The 27,205-nt window shown below is 39.5% G+C and overlaps 2 protein-coding genes across 3 annotated transcripts in view; both read left to right on the top strand.

Moving 5' to 3' along the window:
- The window catches only part of DCN (decorin), a 33,281-nt gene extending 26,710 nt beyond the window's left edge, over positions 1–6,571 (top strand). For both annotated transcript variants that reach the window (XM_035127232.2, XM_035127233.2), the window contains exons 4-8: positions 419–632; positions 1,022–1,135; positions 2,658–2,751; positions 3,659–3,797; positions 5,168–6,571. In XM_035127232.2, coding sequence (XP_034983123.2) covers positions 419–632; positions 1,022–1,135; positions 2,658–2,751; positions 3,659–3,797; positions 5,168–5,362 — 756 coding nt within the window. In that variant the 3' untranslated portion in view covers positions 5,363–6,571. The remainder of the gene's footprint in view (positions 1–418; positions 633–1,021; positions 1,136–2,657; positions 2,752–3,658; positions 3,798–5,167) is intronic.
- A 6,864-nt stretch (positions 6,572–13,435) lies between these two features.
- On the top strand, positions 13,436–25,417 carry LUM (lumican). The gene is made up of 3 exons (XM_035128317.2): positions 13,436–13,748; positions 17,588–18,502; positions 24,340–25,417. Exons 2-3 carry the CDS (start codon positions 17,608–17,610, stop codon positions 24,492–24,494), a joined length of 1,050 nt encoding a protein of 349 aa, XP_034984208.1. The 5' UTR covers positions 13,436–13,748; positions 17,588–17,607; the 3' UTR covers positions 24,495–25,417.
- The last annotated feature ends 1,788 nt before the right edge of the window (positions 25,418–27,205 follow it).

Raw genomic sequence — 27,205 nt, 5'->3', positions numbered from 1 at the left:
CAGTCTGGAGCAGGTCGGGCGCCCTGGCGCTGAGATCGCTCCAGCGCCCCCGCCCTCGCAGCATCCTGCGCCGCGCCACCGGGACCTTACCTAGAGCCGGCCCTGCTTGGAGGGAACTACTGGGGCATCCCGCAGTACTTAGTTTGTACCACTGTGACTTCATCCGATTCTTTGCAGTAACACTGCATTCATTTCTCAGAACAAAGCCAAAGTAAACCCTTATTTTCAGAGCATGCACTAGGTTCCAGTTGAACAGCTGGAGAGTTAACGGCCCCCTTCCCCATGTCACAGTCCTAACCATGAAGGCCAAATCACATTCTAATGGACGTTTGTATCTTTAGTGGATACTTATATCTTCCTTTAACAGTATGATGTATGGCATTAACAAAGTTCTATTTTATTGTTTCTTGCTTTACAGGCATTGATCCTTGTTAACAACAAAATCAGCAAAATCAGCCCGGGAGCTTTTGCTCCACTCAAGAAACTGGAGAGACTTTACCTTTCCAAAAACAATTTGAAGGAACTTCCAGAAAACATGCCTAAAAGTTTGCAGGAGCTACGAGCACATGAAAATGAAATAAACAAACTAAGGAAAGCCGTCTTCAATGGACTAAGTAATATGATTGTTGTAGGTATGCATCGCCGCTTACAAATAGAGTCCATGATAAGATTTTATCAGATGAAAGATGGTAAAATTCAAAGTCAGTAGAATTTGACAGAATCCAGACTAAGAAATTTCCTAATTCTATTATTGATGTAAACACTTCCAAGGGGGTGATGTAACAGTGGGTGGTTGAATGTGAAAAAAGTGAAGTGTAATTGGGTGTATCAAGTGTTTTGGTTCATACTGAGTTTGAACCTTTACAGGGGTATCACAACACTAAATGTGATTTTTATTTTAAAAGTAAGGCTGGAATTATTTTGCAATGTACAATCCAGCCAACTGAACGCAATTGGAGAAGAATTAAGGAGGGAGGGGTATTAATCTGTTGGTTAAGAATTGTCCATGTTTATTTTTTAGAACTAGGTACCAATCCATTAAAAAGCTCAGGTGTAGAAAATGGATGCTTTCAAGGGATGAAGAGACTTTCTTACATCCGTATTTCAGATACCAATATAACAACGGTCCCTAAAGGTAAGCACACTATTTGGGAAACTAAGGCTGTGTACAGTATCACTGCCAAAATATTATGAAGAACTTTATTTTATATTTTTATCTTAAATTGTGTAAATTGTAAAAAATAATAAGAAATTGTTGAATGCAAATAATACATCACATGCAGAATATCACTTTACTTTTATAATACAGTAACAAAAGACACTCAAGTTTAAATGGGAAGTATATACCATACTTTTCCGTGTATAAGCTCAACAATTCCAATCCTCCCCCCCAAAAGCTCAACAACTCTGGGTAATTTTCTTAAATTGGAGTTCCCCCAAAATAGGGGGCATCTTATACAAGGAGGGCGCGTTATACATGGAAATTTACGGTATGTGGTATCAAATATACATTTATCATTCACACTTAGGAGGGTGGACGTTCCCACAGAGCAGAGAATAGTAATATAAAGTATCTATATACTTATCCTTTATTTAAACTTGTGAGATTAATTCTATCATTCTGCATGGTCAGCCTTTATTATATTCCATTTACATTCTGCTTTTAAGATTTAGGAATGATTTTAGGAATATGTGTACAGTCACAAGCATGGGTGAACCACTGACCAACAGTACTGTTTCCCAAACTTGGGTCACCAGCTGTTTTTGGACTACAACTCCCATCATCCCTAGCTAGCAAGACCAGTGGTCAGGGTTGATGGACATGAAGAGGGACAGAATCAATGCTGAACTGATTGGAGTGAATAAGGAATTTATTTTATGTGAATTCCAATGTTAACTGACCTGATCTGCTCCTCATGAACTGCAGATCGTAATGTAATTATCCTTCAGATTTTCTCTTCAACTTTTGCAGTACAGTTCTCAACTCAAAAACTGAACAAGATGTGTTAATATATAATAATTAAATACATATTCATATATTAATTGGTGGTTTTAAAAAATCACATAAACATAGAAACAGGATGGAACACGTGCAATTGCAACATATTATAAAGAGAGTGATCCATCCATATCTAGTACCACTCTATCTTTCATTTATAAACCTCAAACTAATTAGCAGTCTGCCTATCTATCTGAAAACCACATTGTCACCTTCTATCAAGACCAAAAAAGAGAGTCTAAAAAGTAGCTAAACAGAGAAGATCAAGCTTGATAAACAAGGCAGCTAGGACCTTCTTGGTCAGCGAACAAGTTTGGATTCTTCCTCCATAATGAACCTAGGGTTGCCGTATTTTAAAAAGTAAAAACCAGGACACTCTGAAAACCTGGATGTATGGTGGCCCTAAATGAACCAGAAAGTGCACGTTTACTTCTTCCCATATAAGTGAATGCCTGCAGTTTACATCTAAGGGTGGAGGGAGGGTTGCATTTGGGGACTATGTTATAGTAAAGGCCAAATATCTCATCACCCCTGAAATGATGTGGATGGGCTCACACCAACCACTGACTCCCACAGGAGCTTTGTGTGCAATGTGTTTTTGTATACAGTCTACCTTCCATGGGTCTTTGCAACACATGTTCTCCATCTTTTATTGCAGGTCTTCCCACATCTCTGACAGAACTTCACCTTGATGGCAACAAAATCAACAAAGTTGATGCAGACAGTCTAAAAGGACTCACCAATTTGGCTAAGTAATTATTGTTTTATAAAAATGCCCAGCATTATGCAAAATTGGTAGCCTAAACCTTCCTCAACAGCCACAGCTCACTGCATCTGTTAACAAGTTTCAGGCTGTTTAGAGTTGGATCATTCCAAGCACTTTGGCAAGAAAAGCAGCAGTTACTGAAAAAGTATTGAATTTTACATTAGCTAGTTTTCTAGCTTTGAATTGTTTCATCTTTCTGTGTTTAATAGTCTTCAAGGTAGGCTAAAAATCTACTAAATGAACAACAATTTTCATATACTAATGTAGTTTGCGCTACCTTCGTTGAGTAAATGTCTAATATGAGACTGGAGTACATATTTCCTGGGGTTGTATACATGCTACCACAAAAACAAAGCTGTAAAGAACCAGTTCTTCAAAAATTACATATATATTGCTGGGGTCTCCCAATTTCCACAAATAACTCCACAATTTTTTTTTATGCTGCACTACATAAAACAACATCCCACCTGCCCTGGTATGCATTGATATTCTTGTTATACAGGTATCTCTAGCTGCAGCAGTATGTATAGATGTATTGCAATCTTATCTGGTACTAAAATCTAACTTTAAAATAATATTACTAAGTACCCAGTTACTAATCTGATATATTGTCCACATAGTGATAATTGTATGATGTGAAATTAGCTTCGTAATAAGCCTATGTAGGCCCAATACATGGCTACAAGTGGCCATGTGCAATGGAATTAAATGTAACTATAGTACATGTTTTTTAGTATAGCAACTAGTGCACTATTTTCCTGTTTTTGTGGCATGGCTAGAGAATACAGATAATAAGTTACAATGTATTTAATGTGTGGTGAATCTACAGAAACAATTATTATCTATGAGAACAGTTATTTCACTACAGCTTGCACAATGTTTTTCTCTTGCAGGCTTGGTCTCAGTTTCAATAACATTGCTAACCTGGATAATGGCTCTCTAGCTAACGTGCCACATTTGAGAGAATTACATTTAGACCACAATGATCTTGCCAAAGTACCTCCTGGGCTTGGAGAACACAAATATGTACAGGTAAAGTAGACCATAAGACTGAGATACACAACATTTCTAATTATTGTATATCTCACAGGCAACATAGGACAGTAGTACCTACATCTAACAAAGATGTTGGAAAATATAATAGAGCAGTAAACTGAATTTCCTCCATTCACTAATACATAAATGCTTACCTGCAATATATCATTCTGATGAACTACCTTTTTAATTATATGAAGTAATGGTGCATGCAGAGATGTAAAAATTGGTCTGAATGCCATTATCCAACCACCTTTCTGAAAGTTATAGTAACCTTCCTGAAGTTAACACAGGATAGTCTGTGTCTGCTAGCTACCTGGGTGGGACACCACCTAGGAACCTGATGTTTACTATTTACACTTCCATCATAGGAATAAAAGCATATATAAATGAATAAATAACAGATAACACAATACTAGTTTAATTACCAGGTGAACAAACAAAAAAACCATTTTCATTTACACTTTTCCACCCACTTTGCTTAGCTACTGATCTTGTGATAATATCTGCATTACAAGGTATCTTATTTTCATTTGTTGTAAAACAATCTCAATAGTCTTTTTGTAATCCAGTGGCTCCAGGGGGGGAAAGCAGGGACTGCAGCAGACAAGCAGAGATTGGCCACATTAATCTCAGTGTCACTCACTGTTCCACATGTGTAACAGAGAGCATTCCTCAACAGTGATAAATTGGGGTTGTGCAAGTCTACAGCCCTGCTCTAGTGCTATTGTAATTGTGCTTAAACCATGGGTGCAGGGGGAGCATGAGGGATGCTGTCCCCACTTCCCAATATCCTCATCTCCAACTGCTCCATTGTCGACATTCCCGAACTGAGTGGGAAGGTCTGAAGAAAGTTTTTAAGCAGGTTTGGTTGAACACACTTCAAAGTGATAACATCTGCATTATCAGTGTTCCCAGTCACAAAGAAGCTTCTAAGTGTATGCAATCAAAAGAAAAGATGGGAGAATGGGGCTGGGACATATCCCCACCCCCCAACCCAACTGTGTAAGCACTATAACTCCTGCATAGGACTTTTATATGTTTTGGAAATGTACATAAGAGGATCAGAAGAACTTCTGCCTTCTGGTCTTCCTGTAGTATCACAAGGATGGCAACAAATATATATGGAGATGACAACACAATGCAGGGAACTTTAGTGTGTTTCCTGGTGGGCAGAATAAAATATTAATAATGAGTGGGAGCAAGTTTCTTCTATTCTGGTTGCAGTGATTGCTCAAGACATGATTTTTTAAAAAGTGATTTTGGCTAAAGTATGTGGAAATCCATGTAAGAAATGATGATAAATGACCCATGTTAGGTTTCTGCAACACAATAGCTTGTCTCACTCAATGTTTCTAACTTTCCAGGTGGTCTACCTTCACAACAATAAAATTGCTGCCGTTGGTCCCAATGATTTTTGTCCTCCTGGATACAACACCAAAAAGGCTGCTTATTCAGGAGTGAGTCTGTTTAGCAACCCTGTGCAGTACTGGGAAATCCAACCATCCTCCTTCCGCTGTATCTATGAACGATCTGTAATACAACTTGGAAATTACAAATAAATGCACAAATGCATTTCTACTAGAAATACCTATTGCCTGTTAAAATGTTTGCTAACATTAAAGCCAAATACTGGAAACTTACCTGCAGAGTGGATATCATTATGTATGTAAAAAAAGCAAAAACCTAATAGATCATTCCAAGACAAAATTGCTGAATTTACTATGTTTTACTTCCTTGCCAGCATGTGGTATATTTCTGTGGTATCTATTGATTAGCTGAGCGCAACAGATTTCAGTATTCCACTGTGCATGAGATTTGGGGTAAATATTTGTCATGCTTTTCACAATTAGAAATTATATAGATGGTGGTATTTACAGCAACACAAAGGAATTACTTGGAGGAAAAGGAAATGAAACTTCCAATATATATATTATTCTTGGTGTGGGGCAGGAATAGTCAACCGAAGACTCAACCAAATTCCATAGGAATACAGCCTGAATGTAGGTGTGCTTACATAACATAAGCAATATTAAAAATGTTGCTTTTGTTAGCATTCTTGGTTAAAATACTCTCTTAATATATTCAAATTTTCATTTATAAATATCCTAAATATAATTCTATGCAAGATTAGGAAACATCTGCTGCACAAAATACATGATTATTGTATCCCTGGATGCTGCTATTTCTGGACTACAACAGCTAACTTCTAGAGGAGCAATTTGTTTCTCCTTGCTCTCATTACCACTTCCCTGTGTCATAATCCACCAAACAATATACCCATATGATTCCCATTCATCTGAGCAACTGCAGTAACCCACTCAAGGGGATGTACACAGTGAATCTGCAGGCATGTGTAAATTTAAGTAGGCATAAGCCCACATTAATTCATTGCTCTTAAATACAACAATGCACTTTCATCTTTTCACTGCATTTGAGTTTCAAATAAAATAGAATGAAGGGAGATGTGCAGACTTCCTTTCCAGCAGTATCTAGAATTACATCTGATAATATGTAACTGGCCAGAACTTGATGAGCAGATTTAGAAGTCATCTGAAACCAAACCTTCTACATTCATCTTTATAACTGGCTTCAGTTAGTGGCGAGCATACCAAAATAAGGATGTATATTTCTGGGATCACTGTCTTCAAAGTTAACTATACATCTTTCCACATGTCAAATAAAAGTTTGGATACCTCTTAATTGTCTAAAATACAATATTTTCAATGTATGTATGTTTTTATATTAAACAGTACTGGCAAACTCCAAAACCTTGGTGTGTGTTATATAGCCTCTCCTGTCCAAAACAATGTCAGAATAGCTTCAAAAAAACTACTACAGTAGCACTGCTCTGGTTTGCCAGAAGCGGCTTAGTCATGCTGGCCACATGACCTGGAAGCTGTACGTCGGCTCCCTCGGCCAATAACGTGAGATGAGCGCCGCAACCCCAGAGTCGGTCACGACTGGACCTAATGGTCAGGGGTCCCTTTACATTGTACTTGTTTTTACGTTGTTACAAACTATTCTTGTGGAACAGACTGCACAAGAATAATCAGCTGCTGCCTCTGCTAGTGCAACTGCTGTGTTAGGATTCTGTTGTTGTGTACCTTTAAACTCTGTCAGAGAATGTTGGATATGGCCTTGATGGAAGTGCTTTTTCACAACATGCACTTACCCAACATATATTTAAACTATGGATCTTGCTACCACAGATTTGGTGTGTTTAAAAGGAGATTAGAAAAATACATGGAAGAGAAGGTTATCAGTGGCTACTAGCCATGCTGGTTTCAAATTCACAGGCGCCGAGCTTCAGAACGCCGGTTGCTAGGAATGAGTGTTGTTCCACTAATATGATGAAGAAGGCTATTCCAAGAAGTAACAAATAAATTCTTAACCATTCAAAATTTCTTCAGTTTCTATTATAGCAAATGAAATTTTGACTTTTTACACTAGAATAATTAATATCATTATGGAAATTGGTTGTTTTTGTTTGCAATTGTAATTTAGGTGCAGTATTCAAATCCACAATACTATGCTTTATTTATTTATTTTTAAAAAGCATTAAGGTGTGTGTGGGGGGAGAACAGCAGAACAGTCACCTGGTGGTTCTGTGGGAACAGCAAAAAGTTGAGATCTTTGAGGGGGTAAAGGGTTTTCTCGGGTAATTTTGAAAGAATGGAGGGTTGACAGATCCCTTCCTACCTGGAGTACAATAGGTAAAGGTAAAGGACCCCTGGACGGTTACATCCAGTCAAAGGTGACTATGGAGTGCGGTGCTCATCTTGCTTTACATACTGAGGGAGCTGGTGTTTGTCCACAGACAGCTTTCCGGGTCATGTGGCCAGCCTGACTAAACCACTAATGGCACATGGAGGACCGTGGTGAGTGCCAGAGTGCACAGAAACAGGCAGCGGTACCTGGTGTGCTTTCAAACTGATAGGTTGGCAGAAGCTGGGACAAAGCAATGGGAGCTCACCCCATTGCAGGGATTCAAATTGCCGACCTTCCAATCGGCAAGCCCAAGAGGCTCAGTGGTTTAAACCAAAGTGTATCCCTACCTGGAGTATACTGATATAAAGCTACATGCCAAAATCTAATGTAATTCATGCAAATTTAGCAACTGCTTTTTAAAAGGAAAGGAAAAGAACAATTGTCTCGAAGAAATGCAATCGGATCCTGAGCTTGCAGAAAAAGTTGATGAAAATGGAAAGAACTATAAACATAGACACAAAGCATGTTTAACTGTTAAAATAATGTAACAAGGTCTGAACAGTAATGGTGAATGGAAATCTGGGTAAGGCTTGGAGTTGGGAGTTTTGGGGAAACAGGTGGGATATGGGTGTGGTAGAACTGAGGGTATCCAAGTTTGTGTGTGTGTGTGTGTGTGTGTGTGTGTGTGTGTGAGAGAGAGAGAGAGAGAGAGAGAGAGAGAGAGAGAGAGAGAATGGGAAGTGGAAGTAATAATAAAACAAATGAGGCCATAGGATGGAGAGTGCCCTTCCCTGTGTCTCTTACTTCCGGGCACCCTTATCCTGTAAGGAGGCCAGGCAGTTAACTGCTTACACTGTGTCCCAGCGGCCTCTAGTGATCAGAGGTTTTTCTTGCATTCACCATGAATGATGGCATAGATAGATGTGTCTTAAAATAATGAACATTATCATGTTCTGTGTTTCATGATAGTACAGCTACCACAAAATGCGTCCCCACCCCACCCCCGGATGGAAATGGAAGAAGTCCTGGATGTTTCACACTTCAGAGAATTTTAATTCACTAACTTTCTGTTTTCACCAAATGCACCAACATTTCAAATGAGAGTTCCTTATGAAGAAAGGAAATATACTGCTCACATGTATCCAAATTTGGATGATTTGAATGATACACCTGGCTCATTTTTCTCCTTCAATTCCTTACATGTATATAAAGATGTGAAAAGAGAAAAACAGCACAGGATAAGCATGCAACTAAGCTTTGCTCAGAGTACAACCATTGAAACTAGTGGACCTAATGTAGTCATGTTTATCCATTTCAATGGGTCTACTCTGAATAAAACATACAGACTACCACCTATTGTCATACAAATTGGGCATTTTAATTTCCTCACTTTCTTAATGTTCTGTAATAGGACCTAGGAGACAAATATTGAAGAACTTACATTGAAGAACTTAAAGGGAGTAGATGGCCATGAAATGGATCATTATACTTGCATACTTTACATTTACATTTCCAAATAAATAAATATTATTTGTGCCCTGCCCATCTGGCTGGGTTTCCCCTAAAGCATGCAAATTAAACAAAGACTTGTGTTCTAACTAGGTGCTGGATATTGGGGAAGGGATATTCTGAAGGAAACCCACCAGTTCCAGAGTCATCAAACTGGTTTAGAGATTAGAATGTGATCTACCTGGTTAAATCATATTAAACACCTATATATCATACCTAAATAATTGTATCACAAAAATTATTTTCTAAATCTTGCCTGTGACTTGGAAAATTATTTTGTTAAGTGTCAGTGACTTTAGCAAAAAGCAAGTACAGTATATGCAAGTATTTATTTCTAAAACTCTTCTTCCTGCACTGTAAATTGCTTATCAGATTTTGAAGGAAATGTCCTTTAATCATTCATTTTATAAGTGATAAATACACTGTTCCAAAATTGTTGCAGGATTCAATACCAAATGAGAAATGAGCTAAAACCCTCATCAACAGATTCTTCGGGTAAAGGTAAAGGGACCTCTGACTATTAGGTCCAGTCATGACCAACTCTGGGGTTGCGGCGCTCATCTCATGTTATTGGCTGAGGGAGCCGGCATACAGCTTCCAGGTCATGTGGCCAGCATGACAAAGCCACTTCTGGCGAACCAGAGCAGCAAACGGAAACGCTGTTTACCTTCCTGCTTGGAGGGGTACCTATTTATCTACTTGCACTTTGATGTGCTTTCGAAATGCTAGGTGGGCAGGAGCTGGGACCGAGCAATCGAACCGCCGACCTTCTGATCAGCAAGCCCTAGGCACTGTGGTTTGACCCACAGTGCCCCAGATAATGTGGTCAGCATGACTAAAGCACATCTGGCGCAACAGAGGACCATGATGGAAACCAGAACGCATGGAAACACCTTTTACCTTCCTGCCATGATGGCAGGGGCGTAGCAAGAGGGGGGTGATAGGGGTGGGGACACCCCGGGCTCCACTCTGGGGGGGGCAGTGCCCTCTCCCCACCTCCACTGACGACAGCTGCCGCTGTCGAGGTGCGACCATCATCGCAGAGAGGCCCCGCTACGCAGCGGAGCCAGCAGCAAACACCCCCAGTGCCGCACAGGGATGAAGCCGCTGCAGCCGCGAGCAGAGGATCCCAGGCAGCAGCAGCCCCAAATGGTGCCAAGGTCCGCTGGCAGCTCCGCCACGCAGCACGCATGCGCAGAGCCATCACACACGGCGCATGTATCACATGCTTCCTGTGCATGAGTCGTGCGCACACGGCACATGTGTGCTGCGTGGGGCGATGCCCCGCCCCCGGGGGCATGCCCCCAGTGCCGCCCCGGGCCGCGGAAAGTCTTCGTCCACCACTGCACAGTGGTACCTATTTAGCTACTTGTACTGGTGTCCTTTCGAACTGTTAGGTTGGCAGAAGCTGAGACAGAGCAATGGGACCTCACCACCGTCACACAGATTCGAACCGCCAACTTTCCAATTGGCAATCTCAAGAGGCACAGTAGACCAAAGCACCACCCGTGTCCCTGGTACTCACAGACTGCTCTTACACACAAGCCCTCCTGCACTGATTGTGTAATAAAAATAAGTTGTCTGCCTCTCCCCATTGCTTCAATGAAGTTGAAGATATGAAATTGTATTTTCTAAGCATCTTTTACTCTCTCTACATGTTTGTTCATAATGAATAAATAAGGGTTAAATGGTTTTTGACAAACTAATATATGCCAACTGAAATCCGGATAATTTTTTGTTGGTAAAAAACAGTTAATGTAGCCAAGAACCACATGGCACAACCCATAGTTTCACATACAGTAAATTGACCTGACACATGCTTCACTCTATTTGAATCTGCCACAGATCTCACCAGGCCCTCTTCTGCATATGCAACTCTAAGCGTGCAGATTTCCCTCATTTGTGGAATTAACTGGATTCGCCCCTAATCTTTTTGCCCTTTTCACATTAAAATTATATCTCTCTTCCTGCTCTTTTGAAGCTTTCTGCGCACAATTTTTCTCAACAAATTAATCAGAAAACCTGTTTCTGTAAACATTAGACATTAATAAAAAGAAGGAAGAAATGGGATAACATTGGGGAGTTTTAGACATTTTCAAGAAAGAAGCAATGCAGTGAGTAATTCTCAATTCCCATAAAAAAGATACAGGGATCAAATTAATACTCTTGTGGTCTGTTAATAGGTTGTACTAGGAGTACCACTTTGTAAATCTCCAAAGCTGCTATTTCCTTTTTAGGAATAAGAAACATGTCCAAGAGTACCACAACTTCTCTAACGCTTATATTATGTGCAATAATACTTTCCATTTGAAATGCAAGTAAAGTGTGGATATCAGAGAAGCAAAATGACAGTCTGGGAACATTCCCATTAAAAATAATGAATGCCTTGCACGATTGGAGGCAGATTGTTTTTCATGGAACATTTATATGATTCAGTATGATGTTAAACTTCTAAATAGGTAAAAAGTTGCTAAAATGTTAAGAGCTATGAGCACTATTTAAGGTTTCAATATGTTTAAGGAACATGGCCAGCATGAACTGTTGTTCTCAAATTATCTTCTCTTTATATAAAGCAACAGTCTAAATGCAAGTCTAAATACTATGGGTTGCCTCCAATGTTAGTCATACTCAAAGTAGACACACTGAAGTAAATGGACATGACTACCTAAGGTCTACTAATTTCAGTAGGTCTACTGTGAGTATGACCAACATCAGAGACAGCCCTAGGGTGATTGAGTGTCTAACACCCTGCAGACAAGGTAAACTTAGCATAAGATCAAAGTGGGAGAGCCCATGAAGATAAATGTAGTTATTATGCTATTGATTAATACACAAATCAGTGGCATTTTACTGTATACATCTGCAACACCAATGGTATCTGCAATCTATAAAAAAAAATATCTGATGCAATAATAAGTTTGTTCTAGATTGTCTGAAAGAGTCATGCTATGCTGATCAAGGAGCTTTACTTTCTTGGGCTCCTTGATCACTGCAGATGGTGACAGCAGTCACGAAATTAAAAGACGCCTGCTTCTTGGGAGAAAAGCAATGACAAACCTAGACAGAATCTTAAAAAGCAGAGACATCACCTTGCCGACAAAGGTCCGTATAGTTAAAGCTATGGTTTTCCCAGTAGTGATGTATGGAAGTGAGAGCGGGACTATAAAGAAGGCTGATCGCCGAAGATTTGATGCTTTTGAATTATGGTGCTGGAGGAGACTCTTGAGAGTCCCATGGACTGCAAGAATATCAAACCTATCCATTCTGAAGGAAATCAGCCCTGAGTGCTCATTGGAAGGACAGATCCTGAAGCTGAGGCTCCAATACTTTGGCCACCTCATGAGAAGACTCCCTGGAAAAGACCCTGATGTTGGGAAAGATTGAGGGCACTAGGAGAAGGGGACGACAGAGGACGAGATGGCTGGACAGTGTTCTCGAAGCTACCAACATGAGTTTGACCAAACTGCGGGAGGCAGTGGAAGACAGGAGTGCCTGGCGTGCTATGGTCCATGGGGTCACGAATAGTCGGACATGACTAAACGACAACAACATGCCCCTTCTTCCTTGTCCCTCACCAAACCAGTTGGTTTAAAGGAGCAATGTGTCTCAGACAAAATGGAGATATTTGATGGGAATTTTCTGGATATATTGGAACCAGAAAGAATACTTAAAGTTTTGCCAATTATTTTCCTTATTTTTATAGCACTATATTTGGCAGTGTCTTATTTCAATAGCATTCACATCCAAGCTTTAGGAAGCATTCTTGAATAGTATCCATGAAATAAGAAACAGACAACACTCGGTTGATTGCTTCCAGATTCTGAATGTCTTTAAGTCCTAAAAGGGACAAATGTTAGTATAATTTTAAGGAAGCTGCCAACCATTTATTTCTATCTCAAAACACACACACACACACACACACACAGAGCGAGAGAGAGAGAGAGCGAGAGAGAGAGAGAGAGAGAGAGAGAGAGAGAGAGTTTCTGTTATATAAATATTTAGGTTAAGCCATAAAATAAAATGTACATGGTTTATGGTTAGATGTATATTTAACCCGAACCATCATATCCAACCTTCCCTTTTACTAATACTTTTTTTACAGTACAGTAAAGGAAAAACCTTGTGTAGTTTCACCATTTGGGGTTATATATTTTTTCCACTGCTAAGGCTTTCATTGAACTATTATGTACTGTACATAACTTAGCAGAAAGAAAAACAAGGGGAAAAAAGGAACGAGTCATTTGGCTTAAGAACTGTGGCTGCACTGAGGTTTGAGAGTTATTTGTTAGATTTTGCTGAAGGCTATAAAATGAGCTAGGGAAAATGCAATGTCTGTTTGCAATTTGAGCATTATTTAAAATTGGTTTACCCCCCCCCCCTTTATAATTCTGTTGTTCATGCTGTGGTAGTCAGCTTGAACTTTTTCAGGTTCCTTAAAGGGGTTATCTCCATCCTGTTCCACAGGGAGGACAGATGGGTTGTCCTTTACCATTCAGTGTCCACCTGCACTTGATTAGACAGCAGCAGTTTTACATACCGCACCACCAGAATCCCATGATGACATAGCCTCAGACAACAGCGTGACTAGGATTTCCCCCCCAAGCCCTTGTATCACAGAGGATCTGGCAGCCAGTTACCTTCTGACACTGTTTATAGCATATATTGGTTGATCCAGTCCCTTACTGAATCTGCTGTGGGAATTAAAGCAAGCAGCTTCACGTCAGAAAGGTAAGTGCTCTCGCATGCTTTAACACTAACAATCAAGCAGCTGAAGGAAGCAGTAATGAGAACATGCCACAACTTTGCCAATTTGCAAACTGAATACAGTTGCTTTTGTGCAGTTGCTTTCACAGTTTGTTTTTAAATGCTCCACATGTTTTGTGGGTTATTGTTGTACTCCTTTGTAGAACATGTTGGCTTCTACGAGAAGGGACATTCAGTACAAATGACCAAGCCTTTGGGGGGGGGGGAATCCTAGCAAATGAAAATTTCTATATATCCAACTACTGATTAGTATGTTAAAAAATTAAATAATTTTAATTTTTAAATAGAGTTAAAATTTAAATCAATATGCTTAATTTGACTCCACTATAATTGGAATATTATGATGCATGAAAGAAGACTATCCAAAATTTTATATGCTGGGGAGTTTTGTGTGCAGCAGATTACTGTTTAATTTCCCTGTTTCATGGAAATGTTCTGGAGTCCTCATAATGAAACTTTTAAAACTAGCACACAAGTAAGTTTGCTTGCTTACTGCAAAGTAACAGGCTTCTTTTTCATGGAAGAAGATACCAAATGTCAAAGTAATGCTTGCAATAGAAATTTTAAGGAGATTTTAAGATGATTTTCAAACATGTGTCAGAGAAGTGTTCATAAAGTACCAGTTTACTAATGACCCAATTATCTTGATTCACACACATGTGAAATGATAATACTTAGGACTACAAAGCACAATGATGAACTGTCAGTCAAATTTTAAAGAGAAATCTTGAAGGAGTCATCCACATACTATGCCATCCTAGATCTTTTAAATATATTGGTTAGGAGTTAAAATATAAAGCCTTTTGTTTGAGTATTTGTCTAACTCCACTAAAATCAATGAAAATTTTCCAGTATCCTCAATGGAAGCTCAACCATCTCATCCATATGTCTTTCACTTCCCCAAAACTTCCAAGGTCCTAATTACCTCTAATTTGCAAGGATTCACTAAATAAATAAATAAATATTTCATAAATGCATACCAAGGCCCAACATTTTCATTTGCTGTACACCCAACTATTATTTCTCTTAAAGATCTACACAGAAATGTTTTACTTTAAAAATAAATTGCTACAGCTAAAAAAATAAGGTGCATTTATATGTTACGGTCTCAAGGGCAATATTTCAAAATTTCCCTGGGATGGAGAGGATGGATGCAATGCTTCAGAATGATCACTGCCTAGGACAAAAAGACTTTTGCTGCACAAATATTTAATACAAGCAATGGGTTTTTAATTTTTTATTTTCCTCTGCAGCACACAGAAATGATCCAGCCATTCCATTAAGATGTTGCTAGGCATATTTATCCAGGGTAAAAAAAAATCAAGTGGCAAAAAAATATGCACTTGTAACATGAGAACATGAAATTTGCTTGTGGCTGTCCAAATCTAATGCAGCTGTGGCAGCTGCATTGCAAAGATTAGCTTCCATGGAGGCATTTATTCCCTTTCTTACATTTTTATCTTGCCTTTCTTCCATCACAGAACCCAAGGGGCATTACATGAGGTTCCCAGATGGTCCCCCTTCCAGACACTGACCAGACCCAGACTTGCTTATTACAGCAAGGTGATGATGGCCTCATTTGCCTTCAGACCATACTCTGGGCAGCATTTATTTATTGATTTCCTAAATTTCTGTGCTACTCATTCTGCTAAATTTCCCCAAATTTCTGTCTCACTTCTATGTCAACCTATCCTGTATGCCTCTACCAAGGGTACCAAAACATACTCTTGTTCATTGAGAACAGTATGGACTGACGGAAGCTCCTATGAGTACTAAGTTGACAACTGACCACATAAAAGTTTTCAGTTGTTTCCACTCTGAGGTTGTGCAGATACGTTTTGACCACATTTTCCCTGCACTAATGACTGGAATATTACTGACAGTCAGGCTGAAGTGTGTTCTTGGTGTTCCCAAGTTTTGAGATGCAATGTTGTGTTGGAAGACTGCCACTAACTTTTGTTACTTGTGGAATTTCAAAGGTTAACAGCTGAAATGCTCAAGTAGCCTATCCTCATCAAACCCAAATAAAGTATCCCACTTTGTGTGAAACAATAGGGGGTTGTTTGCCACAGAACATTTACTACAAAGAACTGTTGCTTTGGGAAAGTTCTGAAGTCAAATATATTTCTAATAACCTAAATGCAACAAATAAGGAACTACATGAAAGACACACGTTCCATCCAGTATGTTAAGAAATCAGAATATGTTCTTATGTTTCTGTGAAAGTGCTTTAGGGTACGTGTTAACCATATTCAAATAAAACGTGTTAAACAAAAATATGATAAGACTTACTATTTCCAATATGTATTAGCCATCCATTTCCTAATGTTTTCTGATTTCCTAGTGAAATTATTACAGATATGGCATAAAGGCTTGGGTTTACACCATTTCATTTTTCTCTCTATTGTACACAATTTGTGCCGCTTTATAAATAAAAGAATGAACACATGCACGTCCCCAATAAAGTCTGATCTAACAACATGAATGCATGCCAAAGTGTGTGTTCATAGCGTATTATTATTTATTAAATTTATATAACACCCTTCATGCAAGGATTACAGGGAGGTCTACAATCTAAAAGCACATAAATACCCACCATAGTAACAAACAAAAACAGCAACACCTGCCCCACAGAGTTTAAAAGACAATACAGTAATAGATTGTTTAATTAGCCAATTTGCCTGGCACCTAGAGATATGTAACAAAGTCTCCCTGGAGAGAGTATTCCCTAAACGAGGAGCCAACACAGAAAAGGCCTGTTCTCATGTTGCCATCCTCCAGACCTCTTGTGGAGGAGACATGAAGAAGGGCGTCAGATGATGATCACAGGGTCCAGGTCAGTTCATATGGAGAGAGGCAGTCTTTGAGGTATTGCAGTTCTAAGCCGTTTAAGGCTTTCTGATCAAAACCAGAACTTTGAATTGGGCCCATAAACTAATTGACAGCCAGTGCAGTAGGGCCAGGATTACCTTTATATGCTCTAACCTTCTTGCCCCGGTTAGCAATTTATCCACTGATTTCTGCACCAGTTGAAGTTTCCATCTTCAGAGGCAGCCCCACATATAATGTGTTGCAGTGATCTAATCTAGAGATTACCAGAGCATAGACAGAAGTTGGGCTATCCCTGTCCAGATAGAGGTGTAGCTGGGCCCCCAGCCAAAGCTGATGAAAGGTACTCTGTATCACTGAAGCCACCTGAGCCTCAAGGATCCAGAAGTACCTGCAAGCTGAATACCTACTCCTTCAAAGGGAGTGTTATTCCATCAAGAACAGGCCACCTCCTACCCATACAGTCTAGGAAACCACTTACTAACCGTGCCTCAGTCTTATTTGGATTAAGCTTCAGTTTATTGGCTCTCATCCAGTCCATTACTGAGGCAAGAAAATGGTCCAGCACATGATGGTTATGTGAAAGTGATATCTATGTAGGATATTGGACATGTATTAAGAAGTTCTTGTAACAGATAATGCATTCCACTTTGCACCAAGGTCATCATACATAGGTGATCCCATTTCATCTTCACATGGACAGGTATGTTACAGTACATTGAAAGAATGACAGGCCCAAAGTATCCCAACTGGCTCAATCCCTGACTGGAATATGAACACAGATATTCTGAGCTATATTAATTTCTCTATTGATTATAATTATTAACAATGCACCAAATTTCACTATACTTTCAAACGGTCAGTTCATTTTCCATACATCCCTTCATAGAAAAATGAACTTCTGTTTTTACTATTTTGATATGCTTCCTTGTAATCATGTCAAGTAACTGTATGCATTTTATCTCCATCAACAGGATCAGCACACACTGCAAAGATGCATCTGAATTCTCTTCCTTTCTTCATTTTCTTGATTAGTGGCATCTTTTGTCAATATGATTATGATGGGTATTATGCTCCACAGCCTGATTATGGTTATGCTGTTTCAATGTTTGATCACTCAACAGCAGTCTGTGCACCAGAATGTACTTGCCCTATAAGCTACCCATCAGCCATGTATTGTGACAATCTTAAACTGAAGAGTCTCCCAATTATTCCTTCTGGAATTAAATACCTGTATCTCCGCCATAATATGATCGAAGGTATAGAAGAGAAAGCTTTTGATAATGTAACAGACCTGGAGTGGCTAATCCTAGATCATAACCATCTGGAAAATTCAAAAATAAAAGGCAAAGTCTTCGCCAAACTAAAGAGTTTGAAAAAACTTCATATTAACAACAACAATTTAACTGAAGCTATTGGACCACTTCCCAATACTCTGGATGATGTGCAACTCACTCATAACAAGATTTCAAAAATCAATCCCAACACATTTGAAGGACTAGTGAACCTGACTGTCATTCACCTACAGCACAACCAACTGTCTGAAGATGCACTTTCTGGAGCTTTTAAAGGCCTAAATGCACTTTTGTATCTTGACTTGAGCTTTAATAAGATTACTAAACTGCCTTTGGGACTGCCCCCTAATTTAATGATGCTATATTTTGACAATAATCAGATTACCAACATTCCTGATCAGTATTTCCAGGGTTTTAAAGATCTTCAGTATTTACGTCTATCTCACAATAAGTTGACAGATTCTGGAATACCAGGCAATGCTTTCAATATATCTACCCTTGTTGAGCTGGATCTCTCCTATAATCAGCTGAAGAGCATTCCAACAGTAAATGAGCATCTCGAAAACTACTACCTCCAAGTCAATCAGATAAACAGTGAGTAATGTTTCCACTTTTGAAAAAAGGTAAAGGTGATACAATGAAATGTTAGCTAAATAACAGGTGTGTCCTTAAGTTTGACCTATGGAACTTCCTCCTGCCTGCACTGCTTAGTACTCCTCACAGGGAGTGATATTATTGCCAGAATGCATTCATACATTGGTTTCCTCACAGAGATGACTATAGGGTCAGGGGTCCACCTGAGGAGACATGGGAAGGTTCCACCACTTAAGTCCTATCTCTGCCAAACTTTCCCTTACCTGAGTTGCATGCCAGCGCCCACAAAGCAGCAGTGAGATCTTGCAGAGCTATCATGAGAACTTGTGGAGCACACGAGATCTCACAAGATCTCGTGATATTTTGGCAAGAACTTGTGAGAACTTAGTGGAAGCGACTACCTCATAGTGGGCCAGTTGACTTCCACAGAAGTCAACTCTGGAAGTGAAGAACCAACCTTCTTGCCTGAATATAGTTCTTCCAAAATACATCACTTTGTGTATTTTATGATGTCAAAATTTTCACAAGACATGAACATTGGGATGCCAACTTGTAACCAACAAAACCAGTATCAAAATAATTGAGAATAGTGTACTATGAATATATGAATAATAATATGAAGAATTAGAATTAAGAGCAGTGGGATCTGACAGTCCCTTCATAAAAACTAATGTTCTACTACATCAATCAAAAGATGCCCCTATTCAGAAATAGGTATACTTTCCATTAATAAAAATATATACCCACATGTACAAATAGATTACTTCTTCATAAACAAATAGCCTTTCCAAATAATGAAAAGCACAGAGTTATCCTGCATTTCCTGCACAGTTCTCCTGCATTTCCCTTTACTTCATACTTGTCTCATCTTTCATCAGCTCAAATATAGTTCTTCTACCTACTATTACCTGAAACCTTGGCTCTCAGAACTTGGCTCTCAGAAGTTTTCAATGCTTTGGCTCAAGTAATCATCACAAACAGGAGTTTCATTTATTCTGTCTCACCTAGCAAGGTGCTGGAGGAGATGAATGAAACCTGCTTGAAGGTAGCACCTTGGAAAATAACAGACCTGGTGACAAAAATTGTGTTTTTCTTCTTTCAGAAAAGAAGTTCTGGCTGTCCTAACAATACTGTATGATGATAATGATGTATGATGATAATACATGCGCTAGATGGGGAAAGCAGGTGGTCTTTATAACCTGTATTCAATTCATAATGTGGCATGAATTTGGTGCTTACCATCTCTTATGGGAAGCATTGCTTTCAAAGCAAACCTGGTGTTTCGATTAGTAGCCCCCTTTGGCTTTCTTTTCTAATTGTGATATACTTCAACATATCTATCTATCTATCTATTTATCCCATAAATCAATTCTACTGCAACATAAGTAGGCATAGTTCACTTAGAAAATTGTTTGCACAATCCCATCTATAATTGTTAGGGTTCATTTGAGCACCAGCTTGCTCTCCTATTAATTTCAATAGGGCTCCAAAGAAGCTGCCTGCAGAGTAATACCCACAGAATTTACCCCCTGCTATTTGTTGGGAGGGAAGGAAAGAGAGCAACCCCCCTTCTGACTGTATGTTTAATTCGGGCTTAAAACACACACAAACACACACACACACACACACACACACACACACAAACCCCATTCCAAATAAAACATAAGCCCCCCCCAAAAAAAACCCCTACTTTGGGACCAGATACAGTGCTAGGCAGGTGGTCGCCATTTTAGCCCAGTGTGGGTCTACTTGATTCAGAACCCATGGATTGAGGTCATGAGGTAGATAGGAGGCTGTACCCAGTCCCAATAAGTACTAGTTACTTTGGTCTAGAGTAGACAGTGCATAAGACATGGGGAAATCAATTAATGATATTGAGTGATATCCAACATTAGTCATACTCAAACCAAGCCCATTGAAATCAGTGGGCTTAAGTCCACTGATTTCAATTGGTCTATTTTATGACTAATGTTGGCTATCACCCATTTATGATCTGAATTTGCACAAAAAAAACCCAAACCCATCTAATAAATAGGATGCTAAGTGGTGACTCCAAAACTAGGCCTAAAAAGAAAACGCTAGGTCAAAATTATTTGAAGTCCATTAATATACAAGAAATGTGTCATTGTAATGTTGCTACTGCTGCTACTAGTAATAAATAAAAAGCTATGACTACATAAAGGGAGCATTGTGGTATTCAACAGATGCTTGGGAACTCATGCAAGACTTGCCAGTGGACTCAAATAACACAGAATGGGCCACTAACATTTCCATCCTTATTCCAGTGAAAGTATTCTTAAGGCATGATCAAACAAGCATGGGGTGAAGAGTTGTCAAATTTTGTTTTGAATAAACACAAGGAACATGTCTACTGTAGATGAGCTTCACTGAAATTTCTTTGATGGAGTAATAAGTCATAGTAAAAGGGAAGCAATCCAGCAAAAGTAAAAAAGAAGACTTCTTGGGAAGAGGCAAGGCAGTAAAGAAACAAGCAGGCACTAGTGGTGGCTATTAGTTTTTAGATTTGTGGCTATTAGTTTTCAGAATAAGAGTTGGGAAAGGGTGACTAGAAGACTCTGAAAAACAATGTGGGCCCGTGGGTACCCAAGGTAATGTATAAGCACTACACAACCTCTTGGTTATTGAGTGAATAGAAGTTAAGCAGTTCTGCTTGTCTAGACTACATGCTCAAAGCAGCTTACAATATATATAAAAAGGTAAAGGGACCCCTGACCATTAGGTCCAGTCGTGACCGACTCTGGGGTTGCGCGCTCATCTCGCATTATTGGCCGAGGGAGCCGGCGTATAGCTTCCAGGTCATGTGGCCAGCATGACAAAGCCGCTTCTGGCAAACCAGAGCAGCACATGGAAACGCCGTTTACCTTCCCGCTGTAGCGGTTCCTATTTATCTACTTGCATTTTGACATGCTTTCGAACTGCTAGGTGGGCAGGAGCTGGGACCAAGCAACGGGAGCTCACCCCGTCACAGGGATTCGAACCGCCAACCTTCTGATCAGCAAGCTCTAGGCTCAGTGGTTTAACCACAGCGCCACCTGGGTACAATATATATATAAAAGCATAAAATAATAATAATCTCAAAAGACACAATAGACTAAAGACAGCATCAAAGAGCCAAAACGATCAATCAATAAAGTAAGTTAAGCAGCGACAGAATCAAAAATTTGTTTAAAGAACAATATCTTCTGTTGCTCTGGGACATAGAGAGAAAAGATACCCTAGCTCCACATACAAGGTACTCCAAAACACTGGTTAAGAACCTTTTCACCAGAATGTGATGGAAAGACGATACAGTATTAGCATACTGATGAAAACCCATCCCCCATCCCCAGATAGTATCTCCCAGTGGTTTCATGAAGATTCTGAAATGCAAAGGGGATGAAACTGAACCCTGTGGAGCCCCAGTCAATGGGTTGAATACAAATCCTCAAAGCACTACCCTCCAAGACCTACAGACAAGAAAGGACTTGTGTCACTGCAAAATGGTCTCCCATCTGTTCCATCCCAACAAGGCAACCCATGGTTGATTGTATAGAAAGTTCTTTTCATAGTCATGCATCCACACATCAACAGGTCATCATTTTAAAATCTCAAGGTGTTTCCAGTGAGATCAAACAAAGGTATCACATCAATCTGCATCTTGCAGCCAAATAATAATAATAAAATAAAAATGTTCCTACTCAAACATTTCCCCACATTTTATGGGCAGGCTGATGTTCTCATTGCAGGACAGTAATATATGATTGGATTAGCATTACTTTGAATGCTTTCAGTTGTTTCATGCCATTCTACTTTAAAATGACTGTAATTTGTATTTTGGTATATTTTATCTGATTTTAGTATGCTTCATCAGATTAATCAGCTCTAAATCAGTTTTGTAGTGGCAAAACAACTGTTGAGAAAGTAAAAAAACCCTCAGCTTTACCTCTACTTCTCCCGTCCAAATCACAGTGTGCTTCTGCTGCTTTTTAACAGTGTGGCAGCCACCTGGGTTAACAGACCTGCATTTGTCATCAAACCAGTAGCACCTGATGGGACTTTGCATGTGGGGCTGCATTGCTCTCCTGGTTTCCCAATGCTGTGCATCACTGCTGGTTGCTAGGGCAGTGGAGGGTTGAGGCAAGGCAGCTGGGAGCTCAGCATGGTGGAGGCCCAGTGATGCATGGCAGGGAGGAGTCAAGAGCTCAACCAACACAGTCCCCACCTGTGCAGCCCCACCAACCACTACTGCATCAAATCTAGTTTGGCCTCGGTGGCAATGGAAATTTAACTAGTACCAAAGTAAGCAAAGATAAAACCAAATTTATGAGTGGAAGTATTAGTTACAGTTACCATTACCACCCAGTTAAAACTCTAATGAGACCTTCAGTCTCAACTGAGCAAATTTCTCCCTAAAGGAGCACTTCTTTAATCTACTCCAGGCATCCCCAAACTTCAGCCCTCCAGATGTTTTGGACTACAATTCCCATCATCCCTGACCCCTGGTCCTGTTAGCTAGGGATCATGGGAGTTGTAGGCAAAAACATCTGGAGGGCCGCAGTTTGGGGATGCCTGATCTACTCCATACAAGATTGAGGGGAACCTTCCAGACCACAATGGACCACAAATGAGGTCTCGAGTTTAAAATTACAAAATCTCCTCTCTAAATTTACCCCTGTCTCTTTACCTCAAATCTAGTGCAAATCTTTCATTTACAATTGTTATAAGGAGACCAATTTTGGAATCCTAAAATTGTAATAATTAAAAAACTTGTTCTGATTACCAAATCACCAGTTTGTTTCCACAATCTTTTACAATAATCATCTTCATTTAAAAACTTTGCTACCGCTTCCAATTTATCTATGAAAATGAAATACAATAACACTCAGTTTGAAATATTTGTTAGAAAACTTCACTAATTCCAAAAATTTCAGGAGATACTGAGTTGTTGATAGTAATTATAATTTAATGCAGGGGGAGGAATTGCATAATTCTCATGAGTTGTAGAGAAAATGTATTAAAATAATACAATAGATAGAGGGACCCCTGACTATTAGGTCCAGTCATGACCGACTCTGGGGTTGCGGCGCTCATCTCGCGTTATTGGCCGAGGGAGCCGGCATACAGCTTCCAGATCATGTGGCCAGCATGACAAAGCCGCTTCTGGCGAACCAGAGCAGCGCACGGAAACGCCGTTTACCTTCCCACTGTAGCGGTACCTATTTATCTACTTGCACTTTGATGTGCTTTCGAACTGCTAGGTGGGCAGGAGCTGGGACCGAGCAACGGGAGCTCAACCTGTCGTGGGGATTCGAACCACCGACCTTCTGATTAGCAAGCCCTAGGCTCTGTGGTTTGACCCAATATCAGATGTTAATTCATTTATTTTTTATAATTAGCTATGAATCTAAAAACACAGACATGGATCGCTTTGACTATGACTCATGAGATGATCACATGACACAATCATGTTGTTATTGCAAAGACGACAAATCCAATAGTCAATATATGTTTCAATATACAAAATCTTTGTAGATTCCAGGGAACACCACTTGTGGAATACAGTGGTACCTTGGTTTACGAACTTAATCCGTTCTGGAAGTCCGTTCTTAAACCAAAGCGTTCTTCAACCAAGGCGTGCTTTCCCATTGCAGCGGGGGATTCAATTTACAAATGGAACACACTCAACAGGAAGCGGAATATGTTCTGCTTCCAAGGCAAAGTTCACAAACCAAAGCACCTACCTTTTGGGTTTGCAGCGTTATTAATCCAAGTTGTTCATAAACCAAGGGACCACTGCATATGATTCTACTACTAATAATGTGCCTTTGATATTACAGAATTTCCAGTGAGCAGCTTTTGCAAAGTTGTGGGAGCCCTGGCCTACTCAAGAGTCAGACATCTGCGTTTGGATGCAAATAATCTCACAAGATCTGATCTTCCTCAAGAAATGTACAGCTGTCTCCGAATGGCTGCTGATATCACCGTGGAGTGATTTGTGCATTACTTCATTCAGTGGCCATATCCATTTTTGTAATTTACCACACTTTAAAGCTAGAATGCCATATTGCATAATGTCAATTGTGTTTGTTAACAAGTAGCATGGCCACTTTTAAAAATAATGCTTCTGTTCTAGCAAATCTGTGAGGTCAAAGTTTTGTAAAGCTAGGAAGTCCCCATAGATTGTGGACAAAATTGTTTTCATGTTTCTTTTCTAGACAAGTACAGCCTGAGTTTGAAAAGGATATTTTTGAAAAGCACTGTACATGCACGATAAACACACACCACTCCTTGTGTGCAGTCCTACTCAGGTGTGCAGTCCTAACTCAGGTTTGCAGAAGTCAGGCATGTTCTGATCTAGATAGAGTATTTAGTACTTTAGGGCTGGACCAATATATGTACATTATTTTCCTATATTCAAATCAAAGGGTCTCACCCACTTTTATTCCTTTGATATGTTTTCTTGTTGTGATTATATTACACATGAAAGCAATAAATCATTATAGCTATTGAAAACACATACAAAAGCATATTTTAAAACCCTGTTAACTATGATTTATGCAAAGAATTGAAATAAATAGCAACATTTTCCAGGTTTTTATTTTGTTAATGCATTTTATATTTAATCAGTAAAAAATGTTTTGGTGTGGTTTGTTTAAATCTTTAAAATGGAATTGTTACTTTACAGTCAAACATGTACACCAATATTGTTATTCAGTTATTTGCATGCTACATTTAACATGATTGTAGAAAATAAAACATAGCAAATAAAAATACTGAGTGCAAATTATTGTCAATGTATGTTTACATTTTTAGAAAACAGTAAGTGCAGATGAAAACAAACCAAAAAATACACTATTTTATATTTTGCTGAATTATTGTAAGACTACAACTCCATCAAATAAATTGTTTTATGTATTTCATAGTTTTAAAAGTTATTTTTAAAAGGAAAAAAACAAAACAAAACTTATCTACCATGTGCATTGTATCTAATTCCAATGAGCTGAATTATGGATAAGAGGATACTCTCATAATAACCTTCATAGAACTCCCAGGAAATCAGTGAGACATAAGCATATGCAAATGTGTGCAGGGTTGCAGCCAATACTTTCAAATATAGCTACACAAGTTCTGTATAAAGGGTTTAGACTAGCCATACTGTATGGCAGAAACCTATTTTATTGCAGCACTAGAAGCAGGAAATTCTGAATCAACTCCAATGACAAATTCATTTTATTATACAAGTTTTACTGGACTGGAGACCACAAACAATGGCAGAAAAGATAAGAAGGTCCCAGATGCAGAGACTGCCCTAGCATCCCAATAGCTTCCTTGACTATTGGTAATGGTAGTGGTAGAAGTGGTCTCAAGTGTGATGTTGGATAACCTAAGGTTTTATCTCATAGCAACAACCTTCACCAGTGCAGGTGGACTATTAAGTTCTACCCCTGGAGACTTATGGAATCTGATGGATTCTTGAATGTTCTGAGAGTTTCCAGTAGCTAGACTCTTTCTTGTAACTTGAACCCATTGGTTTGGGTCCTGGCAAGAGAAAACAAGCTTGCTCCATCTTCCAATGTGACAGACTTTTAAGTATTTGAAGATGTCTATTATATCTCCTCTCAGTCTCCTCATATCCAGGCTAAACATACCCAACTCCCTCAAGCATTTCTCATAAGGCTTGGTTTCCAGACCAATGGTCATCTTGGTCACCCTCATTTTGTTAGTTTGGGCCCAGTTCTCCACTCTGTTAAGATCATATTGAATCCTGATTATAACAATTCTTCTGTGACATTAACTACCCCTTCCAGTTTGGTATCATCTGCAAAATTGATGAGCATCCCCTCAATTCCTTCATCCAAGTCAATTATAAAGACGTTGAACAACAATAGGGCCAGATACCTTGAAAACTCCAAGGTCACATCAGGCTTGTCTGTTACCTGGGTCTTTCCCCCCTTTTTGGAAGATGGGGACATTTGCCCTCCTCCAGTCTGCAGGTACATCACCTATTCTCCAAGAATTCTCAAATATTACAGACAGAGGCTCTGAGATTACATCCACAAGCTCCTTTGGTACCCTTGGATGCAGCTGATCAGGCCCTGGAAATTTGAATTCATGTAAAGTAGCTAGGTGTTCCCTTACCACCTCTTTTTCCTATCTTGGGCTGCATCTCCCTACTTCCTCATGCTCGCCCATAAAATGTTAGCATAAGAATACAGTAGGTCAAGCAGTAAAATATAATACAGACTCATCATTCTTAATAGTAGGAATCCCATTGTGTGTAATGTTGCAGGACGATACTCATATCCCACTGCTCTGGGGTACAGCAATCTGTTGCATTGGGGAAGAAAGAGGTGCCACAGTTTCTAAAGGTGAAGACACCTGGAGAAGGACCATCAATAGTACCTCAATGTACAGGCAGGTTTGCCCGGTGAAAGATGGTCCTTCAAGTACTCAGGGAGCATAGTATCCAAACGAGACATAGAGCTGAGACCAAATATATCCATGTGTGGCACTGAGTGCAGCTTCCCTGCCCTTGAGGCTTACAAAATCAGAGCAGGGTTAGGGAACCTGCGGCCCTTCACATGTTGTTGGACTCCAACTCCCATGAGCCCCAGAAAACATGGCCAGTGGTCACAGGTGGTGGGAGCTGAGGTCTAGCAACCAATGGAGGGGCACAGTTTTCCTACCTCTGATTATCCAGTG

The sequence above is a fragment of the Zootoca vivipara genome, chromosome 10 (assembly GCF_963506605.1).
Source record: "Zootoca vivipara chromosome 10, rZooViv1.1, whole genome shotgun sequence".
Taxonomy (NCBI): Eukaryota; Metazoa; Chordata; class Lepidosauria; order Squamata; family Lacertidae; genus Zootoca; species Zootoca vivipara.
Note: the sequence above shows the minus strand (reverse complement) of the source record. Positions and strands in the feature narration are given on the sequence as shown.

Coding starts and splice junctions, on each gene's coding strand:
- LUM (XM_035128317.2), top strand. CDS start 17,608: ATGCATCTGAATTCTCTTCCTTTCTTCATTTTCTTGATTAGTGGCATC. Junction 18,503..24,339: donor CCAAGTCAATCAGATAAACA/GTGAGTAATGTT, acceptor TTGATATTACAG/AATTTCCAGTGAGCAGCTTT.